At 66.4% G+C, this 10,688-nt stretch overlaps 1 protein-coding gene across 1 annotated transcript; it reads right to left on the bottom strand.

The window, feature by feature from the left end:
* Positions 1-498: 498 nt before the first annotated feature.
* FBRSL1 (fibrosin like 1) lies at positions 499-7,112 on the bottom strand. The gene is made up of 2 exons (XM_011371379.2): positions 3,660-7,112; positions 499-2,906 (listed from the first exon to the last, which is right to left on the bottom strand). Exons 1-2 carry the CDS (start codon positions 3,912-3,914, stop codon positions 1,689-1,691), a joined length of 1,473 nt encoding a protein of 490 aa, XP_011369681.2. The 5' UTR covers positions 3,915-7,112; the 3' UTR covers positions 499-1,688.
* Positions 7,113-10,688: the final 3,576 nt, after the last annotated feature.

Genomic DNA, 10,688 nt, shown 5'->3' on the forward strand with positions numbered 1-10,688 from the left:
GTACTTTGGTCAACACTCCCAAGACAGAAATGCCTAGAAAGGCAGGGCTGCAATGTCCGCACGTCCCGGCCCACTCCTGGGACATGCTCAGACACGAGCGTGCATGGGGACCCCAGGGCAGATACTCTCTCACACACACATACACACGTGTGCGTGCACACGGCCTGAACCCTTGCCACTCTTAGCGTGTGACAACAAGGCATGGTGCAAATGCGAGGGCTTCATGTCTAGAAAAAGCCCCTTCCAGAGCAGAGCCTCCAAGTGACAGGAGAAGCAGGTGCCGGCGGCTTGGCTGGTGGCGAGCCGGAGCCAGAGCCCCAGCCCCAGCCCCAGCCCCAGTGTGGGGCGTGGCCAGGCCGCAAGACCCGCCCCCGGCCTCTCCCCCACTGCCCAGAGATAACGAGGCAAGTCCAGATGTGCAGAAAACCGCTGGTGGCAGTAAATCACGTCATGTACGATGCACGCTCGTCTGTTAAATCACAAACGCTGATGCTGTTATAAAAATAATGGCACGGCACTTTTTATTTTCTTTAATCAGAAAAATAAGCCCCGCATTTCCGGGAGATCCTGGGTAAACCCCACACCCAGCTGGCTGGGACCCCCAAGGGCCAGCGGTGGCCAGGGTCATCACGGGCAAGCGGGGAGGGGGAGGCCTGGAGACTGGGGGACCTCCGCGAGCAGGGTCAGCACTGGCAGCGGCCGTCACAGCCAGCAAGACTGGGTGCACAGGCGCTGAGTGGGCACCCGGCCGGGTCCCCAGGGGTCCGTGCTGCTCTGCAGAGACGGCGGCAGCCCGTCCCCGGGCCCTGCAGTCCTGACAGTCAGAACAGGGGTCCCACCTTGTGCCCAGGATGCCAAGAGTACACTCTGGGCCTGTCTGAGCCACGGGCTGAGGTGAGGGGTGGACGGGGCAGAGAAGCCCTGTAGTGTGAGGACTGTCCCAGCAGGGGACATCCTGGGAGGGCTGACAGCCAGGGATTTGCAGAGGCGGAGCGGGAGGTCAAGAGAGGGCACCCCGAGAACGGCCCTGGGCCCTGCGGGCTGTCTTGGAACAGAGCCGGGGGGCAGACGGGAGACCTGGTCCCGGGGGCGCCCCTCCTTGCCACCAGCAGCTCCTACTGATGGCCCCAGAGACAGCCCCAGGTGCCCCCCCACCTCTCCACAGTCACCGCGCCCTGGAGGCGAACGCACGTCACTCTCTGCCAGGTGAGTGGGATGCACTCCGCCTGGGGGCAGGGATGCACTGGCCAGGTGGGGAGGGGCCCCAGGAGGCAAGGCCTGCGCTGACACGCCCCAAGCCACGCACACCACACACACGCGCACACCTGGGGCTGGCGTGCACGGAGACTGATGTACGAGGACACGTGGGCACTTCAGAGCCCAGGGAGACACCGCGGGACCCCCCGGCAGCCCAAGCCCCGGTGGCCACGTTCCCTTTCCCGGGGGTGTGCACGTCACAAAGCGGCGGGCAAGGCAAGGAGCCGGGGGGCGCGGGAACCCTGGCCTCTCTTCCTGGCGCAGGCAGGCCTCGGGCTGCTGGCCCCGCTGGGGCTCTCGCCTCTGCCGAGCCTGTTCCCACTGCGAACGGCCCGGCCCGCCTGGAAAAGACCGCCACCCACGGCGGCACCGCGCCTCCGGCCCTGGCCCTGCCCAGTGCAGCCACAGCGGGGCTCGTCTGGGAAACGACATCAGGCTCCTGGGCTCACGTGCGGGGCCTGGCGGGCCACCGCAGGGGTGGACGAGCGAGTCCGTCGTGACCTCAGGGGCCAGCAGGGTCGGCCCAGGGCCGGGAGCTGGGGCTGACGGGCCCGGACCGGGTCCAGCAGGGACCGCCGAGGCTGGCTCACGGGCCCCAAGAGAGGCCGGCGGGGTGGGGCTGGCCGCCCCAGAAGCGAAGGGGGCTCGGGGAGGGGCAGCAGCGGCTGGGGTTTGCAGGGTGGGCTCGGGCCCAGAAGCGAGCGCAGGGGCCGGCAGGGCTGCTTCGGGCCCAGGAGCGGCCGCTGGGGTGCGTGAGGCTGTTCTGGGCCCAGGAGCGGCTGCTTCTGTGCGTGCGGCTGTCTGGGGCCCAGAAGAGAAGGTTTGGGGGGGCCGGACTGCTCTGGGGTTTCGGCTAATTGCTGGGGCTGACTGAGGCCCAGCAGTGACTGCCGGGGGTGACTGGGCTGACCCAGGAGGGACCTTCGGGGTTGGCACGGGGCTAGGAGCGCCCGCCGGGGGCAGCAGCACCGGCCCGCGAGTAAGCTGGGGGGCCGGCGGCGTGGACGCAGCACGAGGAGGGACTGGGGGGGCTGGCACCGCTGGCACTGGGCCAGCAGAGACCGAAGGGGCCGGCACCGCTGTCCTGAGGATGCCCTGCTGGGCTGGCCATGGAGACATGGTGCCACCCATGACCGAGTGGGCCAGCAGCGGTGCCAGAGGGCCAGCAGGGACCGCAGGGGCCGGCAGAGATGACACGGGGTCAGGAAGGAGCGCAGGGGCCGGCAGAGGTGGCACGGGGCCAGGAGGGAGCGCGGGGGCCGGCAGCGCTGTCTGGGGCCTAGGAGCGCCCACCGTGGCCGGTAGGGCTGAGCCGGGAGTGACCGCTGGGGCCGGCAGTGCGGATCTGGGGCTGGAAGCAGCCGCTGGGGCCGGCAGGGCTGACCTGGGCCCAGAAGTGACCGCCGGGGCTGGCAGGGCTGTCTTGGGCCCAGAAGTGACCGCTGGGGCCAGCTGCGCTGACTCGGGAGTGGCTGCTGGGGCTGGCAGGGCTGCCCAGAGTCCGGGAGAGCCCGACTGGGCTGGCAGCGCCGACACGGGGCTGGGGGTGACCCCGGGGGCTGGCTGGGCTGGAGCTGCTGCTGGCGCTGGGCCGGGCCGTTCTGGTCCCAGTGGTTGGCTGGGAGCGGCCCCCCTTCTGGGGAGCACACCTGCATGGAAGAAAGAGCACGTGTCCACCTGGGCAAGTGTGCCTGCCGACCCCCCATCCAGCCCGGGCCCAGACATGCTGCCCCCTCACCAGCGGCCCGGTCCCCACGTGAGGTGAAAGCGTGAACACGGAGAAGAACCCCTCCGGAAGAAGGCGCAGACCAATGAGGCCCCGAGCAGGAGCAGCGGCAGTGCCGAGCGCCCAAGACAGAGCCCGCGTCCCCGTGGGGCCCTGGGCGACAGCCGCAGGCCTCAGGTGGGGCTGCCCCCTGCGCCCAGCCCACCGACCGCACGTCGGCCCCTGCCCGCAGACACACTGCACTTCAGCTAGGTTCAGGGGGCGGAGCGCATCCAGCCACGAGCCTGGTCCCCGCGCATTACAGACACCCTGGACACCCTGTGGTCGGCGGAGCCTGACAGACGCGATGGGGAAACGGGGCCGGCCTATCAGCGGGTGCACCCTGGGCCCTGCCGAGCACAGCCGCCACCCCACCCCACCCCCATTCCCGGGCTCCCGGCCCGGCCAGGCTCGGCCTCCGTCTGGCTGTCACCCACCTGGGCAGGTCCCCTGCCTCTGCTCAGAATCCGGCCCCGGTCCACATGTGCCCCATCCCCCACGCCTGACAACGATGGAGCGCGTTGCCAGGCAGGGCCAGAGGCCGACGGGTGGTGTCCAGGTGCTGGTGTAGCCCAACGGGCGCCGGGGGAGGGGCGCGCAGCCCGCGGCTCTGAGTGGGGCGGGGCCCAGTGCTCACCTGCTTGGCGGGCTGCAGCGGGACCTTCCTCCCTCGGTCAGCGGCAGGCTCCAGGTCCTGCTCGGGGTCGCCCGCCTCCAGGGGCCGCCGCCCATTCTCACTCGGCTCTGCGGATGGGCAGTTTTCTGACTCGCGGGGCTTCTTGATGAGGCGCCGTGCCCATTTCTCCTTCCGCTCATGTGGCTTCAGGGCCATGTCCTTCTGCGGGGAAGGCGGGAGAAAGCAGTTAATTGGCAGTGACGCGTGGTTCCGCATGTTATCCCATGGGTGACACGATGCGAGGCCACACCATGCTCTGAGGGTGGGGCCCTGGGCGTGTGCAGCACCCACCTGGAGGTGCTGTGCCCGAGTGGGCTGTCAGGGAAAGAGCCTCCCAGGTGAGGGGGACGGGCAGGAGAGGGACCAACGGATGGGGGACAGATGGGTCAGGTGAGTGTGGATGGGCCTATCAGGACGGGACTGGGGAGAGTGATGCTGGAACTCAGCGGGATGGGAGAGCCCCAGCTGGTAATGGGGGGCCCTGATCCTTGGCCCAGCACAGAGCCCATGACTGACAGCTGCACAGGCCTTGGTGGGGCACAGTCCTTCCTGGGGGTACCCCTTGGACTCCTGGGCTGGGAGCCATCACTGTAGCGCTAGCCACAGACAGAGCCAGTCTAGCTCTAGCTGTTCCCGTCCCCTGGTGCTGAGCCGCCCGCAGGTTCACCCACCAACTCCAGGCAGCCTGGCAGCCTGCACCTACGAGCCTGTCTTGAGAAAGTGGTCCCCATCTTAGGCAGGTGTGTGGATCTACAGGGACCCCAGGCCCTTCCCTAGGACAGGACCCTGTGCCCGCCTTGCTCACAGCTGCACCGGCGCCTGGCACAGGGCCTGGCACACAGCAGGCATTTCTACACTCGTACAACGGCAACACGGTCTCTCATGTGTCACCACGTGCGGCTCCTGCCCGCAGACACACTGTGCAGAGGGTCCCGGACCTGCAGCCCCTGCAACGTGCCCAGAGCCCAGGACAGCCTGCTGTGCACTGGTGGTGAGCCACAAGGTGTCACCCACCAGCCTCTTGCTTGGGTCCAGGGTAGAGGCACCAGCTCCACTGGGCTGCCAAACAGGAGGGAGAAATTAGGCTGAAATGATTTATGTACCCACAGCTGAGTTGCTGTCCCACATCCCAGGTGATACCCTCACAGCCCCAAAGGAAGTGCCCCTCAGGTGACACCTCACAGGAAGTGTCCCTAGGCAATACCCTGACACCTCCATAGGAAGTGTCCCCAGGCGATACCCTGACACCCCCACAGGAAATGTCTCTGGGCGATACCCTCACACCCCACAGGAAAAGCTTCCTGAGGACCTGAGGGAACATGGCCAGTGCGGCCAGCAGTGACCATGGTGGCCTCTCGCAAAGCAGGCTTCTGCTCTTAGGTGGGCGCCTGGCTGGGGCCTCGGCCCATCTGGCAGCAAGAGGAACCAATGTCCCAAATTGTTGTGGTGCCTGGCCTGGGGCTGGGGACAGAAACACACTGTGCTAGCGACCGCCTCGAAAAGTCCCCCACATTCTCCTTTCAGAGGGGCCCACAGCTCTCAGAATTAGCGGGGGGCACCAACAAGGCCGGCCAGGCTAGAGCTGTCCTTCCAGGCAAGGGACCCGCACGACTGCCTGCCACATGTGGTCTCCGGTCTGGGCTGGGAGCAACCGTGCACAATTGCAGGGTGGTGACCACCCCTGGGAGGATGCGCCTGGGGTCACACTCCCCCCCAGGATGGGACACTCCTCACTCCCAGGATCTTCTCCAACAGCCCAAGGAGGGGTGCACACCCACGGCCGCGCAGACCTGGGGCTCGCGAGGGGAAGGCACACCCTTCCACAACCCATCACGGGAGGCTAGGAGCACTCCTTGACCTCTGACTTCACACCGAGGGCCGGTGCGTGCACCCTGCCTGAGCGGGGGAGCCCGTGTCCCCGGCCCCTCCCCTGTGCCCACTGAGGGGCAGCAGGGGGTAGGAGAGTGGGCTGGCCAGACTGGGGCCCTCAAGGGTCAGCCAGGCCACAAGGGACATGGGCAAGGTTGGAGACCTTCCCACAATGATGCTCACCTCCCCCAGGCTGGAGCTCAGGCCCCAGATGACCGCCGGCTCGTGCACACCACACAACTCCGTCAGGTCCCCGGTTCCTGCCTGAGCAGCGGGCAAACACTCGCTTCGCCCTCCTCACGCTCACCTTCCGGGCCGCCAGACCAGGACACCCACAGGTCACCGCCTTGCTGCTGCCTCCCCTGGGGCCCGGGACAGACTCCCAGCCACCTCTGACCTCTTAGAGTGCCAGCCCGCCTCAGCCCCAAGGAGCCACTCGCCCTGCGCCCCTACGCTGAACCCCACGGACTCCCGGCTCCGACCCCGCTGCGCTCCTTCAACTCACTGAGCATTGACGTACCCCGGCTCGGCGCCAGGGACCGAAGGGAGCCGGCCCACCAGGGGTGTTGTCACTACACCCACAGGACAGGAGGGTGACCCCGGCGGGAAGCTGAGGGAAGAGGCCCCTTCTGAGCTGCTTGGGGAGGACGCCGGGGAGCAGCATGGAGGCCCCGAGGTGCGAGGAGCCCATGATCCCTCTCCCATGCCACCTGCTAGGGGAGGGCTGCCAGGTGGGGCCCCCGTCAGCACGGGGCCCAGCGAATGGCTGCGGCTTCCCCAGGAAGCAACCCAGGCCATCCCCCCCAGTGAAGAGAGAGACCCGGAGATGGCACCTCGCTCCCTACGCATAGGGTGTCCGCCGCGCACGTGAGCGCTACCCCTCCTCCAGGCAGAGTTGAGGCCCAGAGAGAGCCAGCAGCCTCACTGGTCACTCTACCACGTCACTGAGTCAGGCCTCCAGCCCTGGAAGGGTCTCGCTGCTCACAGGCTCTTCCTTCCCACACAGGCCCGGGGGAGCAGAGGCCCCCGGAGCTCCTACCTGTGCACCCTGGCACCGCCACCCCACCGCCACAGGGTGCCAGGCTGCATGTCTGTCACCTGAGAGCTTCACTGCTCCTTGAGAGTCCCTGCCTGCCCCGGCCCGCCACCACGGTGCAGAGGGTGAGCCCAGCGGGCTGTGAGCAGGGGCCGACAGAGAAGAGCCGGAGGAGGACCTGACGAGACGTGCTGGAAGGGGTGTACCGGTCCAGGCGCCCCAGGAAAGACCAACAGGTGTGCGCACCACAGACACGGGTGTGCGCACCGCAGACACATGGGAGTGCGCACTGCAGACACACAGGTGTGCACACCAATTGAGCTTTACGAGGCGCTGGCTGCACGGCCGCGGGGCTCAGCTGCGCTTCCGGCGGGAAGCCCCCGTGCCAGCTCGAGGCCGGCTGGCCGGCAGGCGCCCCTCTTCCTGGGGGACGGTCCGCCTTTTTCTTCTATTCCGTCTTCCGCTGACTGGATGGGGGGTGGCAGGGGTTTTGAGGTGCCCCACCATACACATGTACACACACGTTCATAATGCACACTCACACATGCACGCGCAAACATTCGGCCTGTGCAGTGGGCCGGGCAGGAGTCCTGACCCTTCTCTGTGCTGCGGATGCACTGGAGAGGCCCGGCCCACCCTGCCCGGCCCTGACCATCGGCCTTGACTTCCGCACGCACGCGACACGCGCCCTACACCTCGGGGGCCCCCGAGGGCTGCTTGGGACTTCTTACTGCCACAGAAAGCTTCCTGTGGGCCACCTCTGTCCGGAATGAGTGAGCATTCTGCCACCACGTGACAACCCTACAACACTTCCTAAGTCCCTGTGTCACAGGGAGCCAGGCGCTGAAGCAAAGAAGCAAGAACCGCTTCTAGGGTCATCAGGCACTTTCGACCACTGGGGTCAAACACAGACACTTTCTAGCCTGGGAGACGGAGCCCCGGAGTGGGGGCGGGGCTGCCCGCGGCGGACCACCGGAAGGGTGAGCAGATGCACGGGGCGTGAACTAGAACCTGCAGGGACACCCTCGGGGACACCTGGCTGGGTCGAGTCTGTCTTTCTAGTCACCTCTGAAGAAAACAAAATGGCAGAGGGAAGCACCGGCCCAGGCAGGGGCCGAGCCCGGGTTCTGGAGGGCCTCGGGGCAGGTCCAGGTTGTCTCCACAGGCACATCCAGTCACCCCGTCATTCACGCTGTGAGGAGGATGCTTTTGTCAGCCACAAGACGTTCAGATTTCCCACATTTTTCATAAACCTGTTTTGGTATGATTTGTTTAAAAAAAACCTAGACTGTCGATCCTTGCAACATCAGTGCCTGGACCTCTGGACGTCACGGAGCAGACCCTGTGCCGCGCCTCAGGGGCCTTCGGTCATAGGACTGGACCGCTGCCACAGGGCACCCGCGCAGCCCAGCTGGTGAGCGAGGGAGCGCCGGCCCCCGCCTGCGCCGCCGACGCGGGGGGCATCGGCCAGTGCTCTGCCCGCCGGGCCTGCACCAGGAGGGCAAGGAGGGCAGGGAGGGCCACCGCCTGAGCAAAACCGGATCCGTGGGGAGAAGCGAGGCCAGGGCGCAGTGTGGACCACACGACGTCAGTGCCAGGAGCACCCCAGGTCACGGACAGAGAAACCGAGGCACGACCAAGGCTGCAGTGAAGATTTGGGGTGAGCCAGCGTCTGGGGGTGTGTCCACTCTGTCCACTGGTGCCCCAGGACCCTCCAGCCAGCCCTAGGAGTCACCTGCACAAGCCGTCACCCAAGGGGACAGAAGCTGCAGCTAAGGAGACCCTGAGGGCAGTGTCCAGGCGAGGCCTCAGTCAGCACAAGCCTCAGGTAACCATCCACCCACAGATCTACCTGTGCAGCCCACCTGGGCCAGTGCACACCTGTGGGCACACCCAGACCGGCAGGTGGGCAGCACTCATGCCCGAATGCAGGAGCTTGCACAGCGGCAGTGCCAGCCCACGACCCCTGGCGGCCTGAGGCGATGGCCCGACAATGAAGCCCCCAGTACCCTAGCAGCAGCCAAGACCCTGGGCCCGCCCTGGACCACCCGGGCAGGGTGCGCACTGACCAGATTTTTCTGTAGCGACTTCACCTGACTGTACCTAGTTCCCATGAACACCATTACTACACAGCGCCAAGACTTCTAACCGCACTTCCGTAAACCAACCACGGGGTCGAAAGTCATCGTAGCTGGCAAACACCGACCTCCACTCCCCTCACTGGGGGCTGAGCCTCACTGGTGGTGGCAGCTCGGGCCCTTCCAGGCTCCCTGCCCTGTAGGCAGGGGCACAGCTGCACCCTTCTGGCCAGGCACCCCCACTGCTCCTGGAATCACACTGGGCCCACCCCTCCACTGCCTACCCTGCATGGGAGGGGGGCCCTGTGGGATGACCGTGTTACCCCTGGACAGAGCCAGGCCTGGGGAGCCAGGAGGCTGTGGGCAGCCGAGGCCGCCCGTGTCCCAGAACTTCCTGCATTCAAGGCCTAGAAGCCCTCGCAGGCCTATGGTCCAGTCAACAGCTCTCCACCATTCCAGGCCGGATCCCGCCTGCGTCCAGTCAGCGCAGCCCACCGGGTCCACCAGGCCCACCTGGCAGCTGCACGCCCTTCAGCAGACGTTTGCCCCAGGGCATGGGCGAGCTGCTCCTTCCACCCTCCCCCTCACCTGCAAGTTTGGGCTCAAATTCCCCGCCTCCCTGGAGTAAAACTGCAGCCCCACACTGCCCTCCCCAGGGCAGAGCGCACCTGTTCAGGTGCTGCCTTCCTGTGTCCAGAGAGCACACGGCTCAGTGTGCAGTCTCTCCCTAGACGGGAGCCCCTCCCCCTCGAGACCACCTGTCCCTGTCTGCCTGGGACTGGGAGGGTTCCCAGGACGAGGGACACAGAACGCTGAACCCCTCGCGGTTTCCAGAGGCCTGCGCCATCACACACCCACGCGGAGGGCTGGTGATCCAGACGGGCCCGAGTCCCTGTCCCTGCGTCCAGGAGCAGGAAGGCCTGGGACACTTCTGACACCTGCTGGGCCCTGTCGGGGTCCAACATAATGCCTCCCCCACCCTGCACGGGGACCCAAGCAGGACACTGCTAGGGCAGCCTCCGCAGCTCACGCCCACGCCGCACCCCCGAGGCCCGTCTGCGGTCCTCCAGGTAAGGCATCCACCTGAGAGATCCCTCACTCCCCCACAGGCGCCATGGCTGTCCAAGTGTCACGCCACCCTCGAGGATCATCCCTCAAAGGCCTCATTGACACCTTGACTGCTCTGGAAGATTCCAGATCCTGCCTGGTCCCTCTAAGTCATTCTGCTGGCTCACCACATCCTTCCTCAGTGCCCCCGCGCATGAGTACCCACCCGCCTGTCCCCTACTGTGACCCCACCCTGTGACCCAGCGCTGACCAGCCAGGCCACCCTGTGACCCACACCCAGCTGGGGTCTAACGTTCGCTACCACTATCCTGATAATCAGGCTGCAGAGTCCGCCTCTGCCCAGCCCCTCCCCGACACCCGGCCCAGAGGCTCGGTCCAGCCAGCCCCTCCACAGCTGCAGTGTGTCCCTGGGACCTGCACAGCTGCTGCTCAGCTGTCGCACACGGAGGGGGCCACTGGGGCCAACAGGCCCTCCCTACCCATCAGGGGGAGGGCTCCAGAAAAGCCTGTTCTCAGGGTTCTGTCCTGGGGTGGGGGACAAACAGAAACAAGCCACAGGATCGGCTCAGAGAAGGGCTTCGAAGAGGAGAAGGGGAAAGGCGCAGGGGCAGGGGCGGGGGCGTCCACCTTGCCCCACGCCCCAGGAGGAAGCCTGTCCCAGAGCAGACACAGGGCTGCCCAGGGCCACATGGTAGGGAGGAGAGAAGCGATGTGAAGCGTCGCCCGGCCTAGTGGCTTCGCTGGCACCCTCGGTGGCCAGAAGCTTCTTCTTGGAAGAAGCGTCCCGGATGTGTTTCTACACGGCGGAGAGAGCACCAGGCAGGGTCACGGCATGCGCCAAGGCTTCATTCCACGATGACAGGCAGCCCCCGGGAATCTGGGCCAAGCAGAGACCTGACCTCAGGAGCCAGGGCCCTGCTTTTACCCAGGAGACGGGTC

Source organism: Pteropus vampyrus, unplaced genomic scaffold, assembly GCF_000151845.1.
Source record: "Pteropus vampyrus isolate Shadow unplaced genomic scaffold, Pvam_2.0 Scaffold189, whole genome shotgun sequence".
Lineage (NCBI taxonomy): Eukaryota > Metazoa > Chordata > Mammalia > Chiroptera > Pteropodidae > Pteropus > Pteropus vampyrus.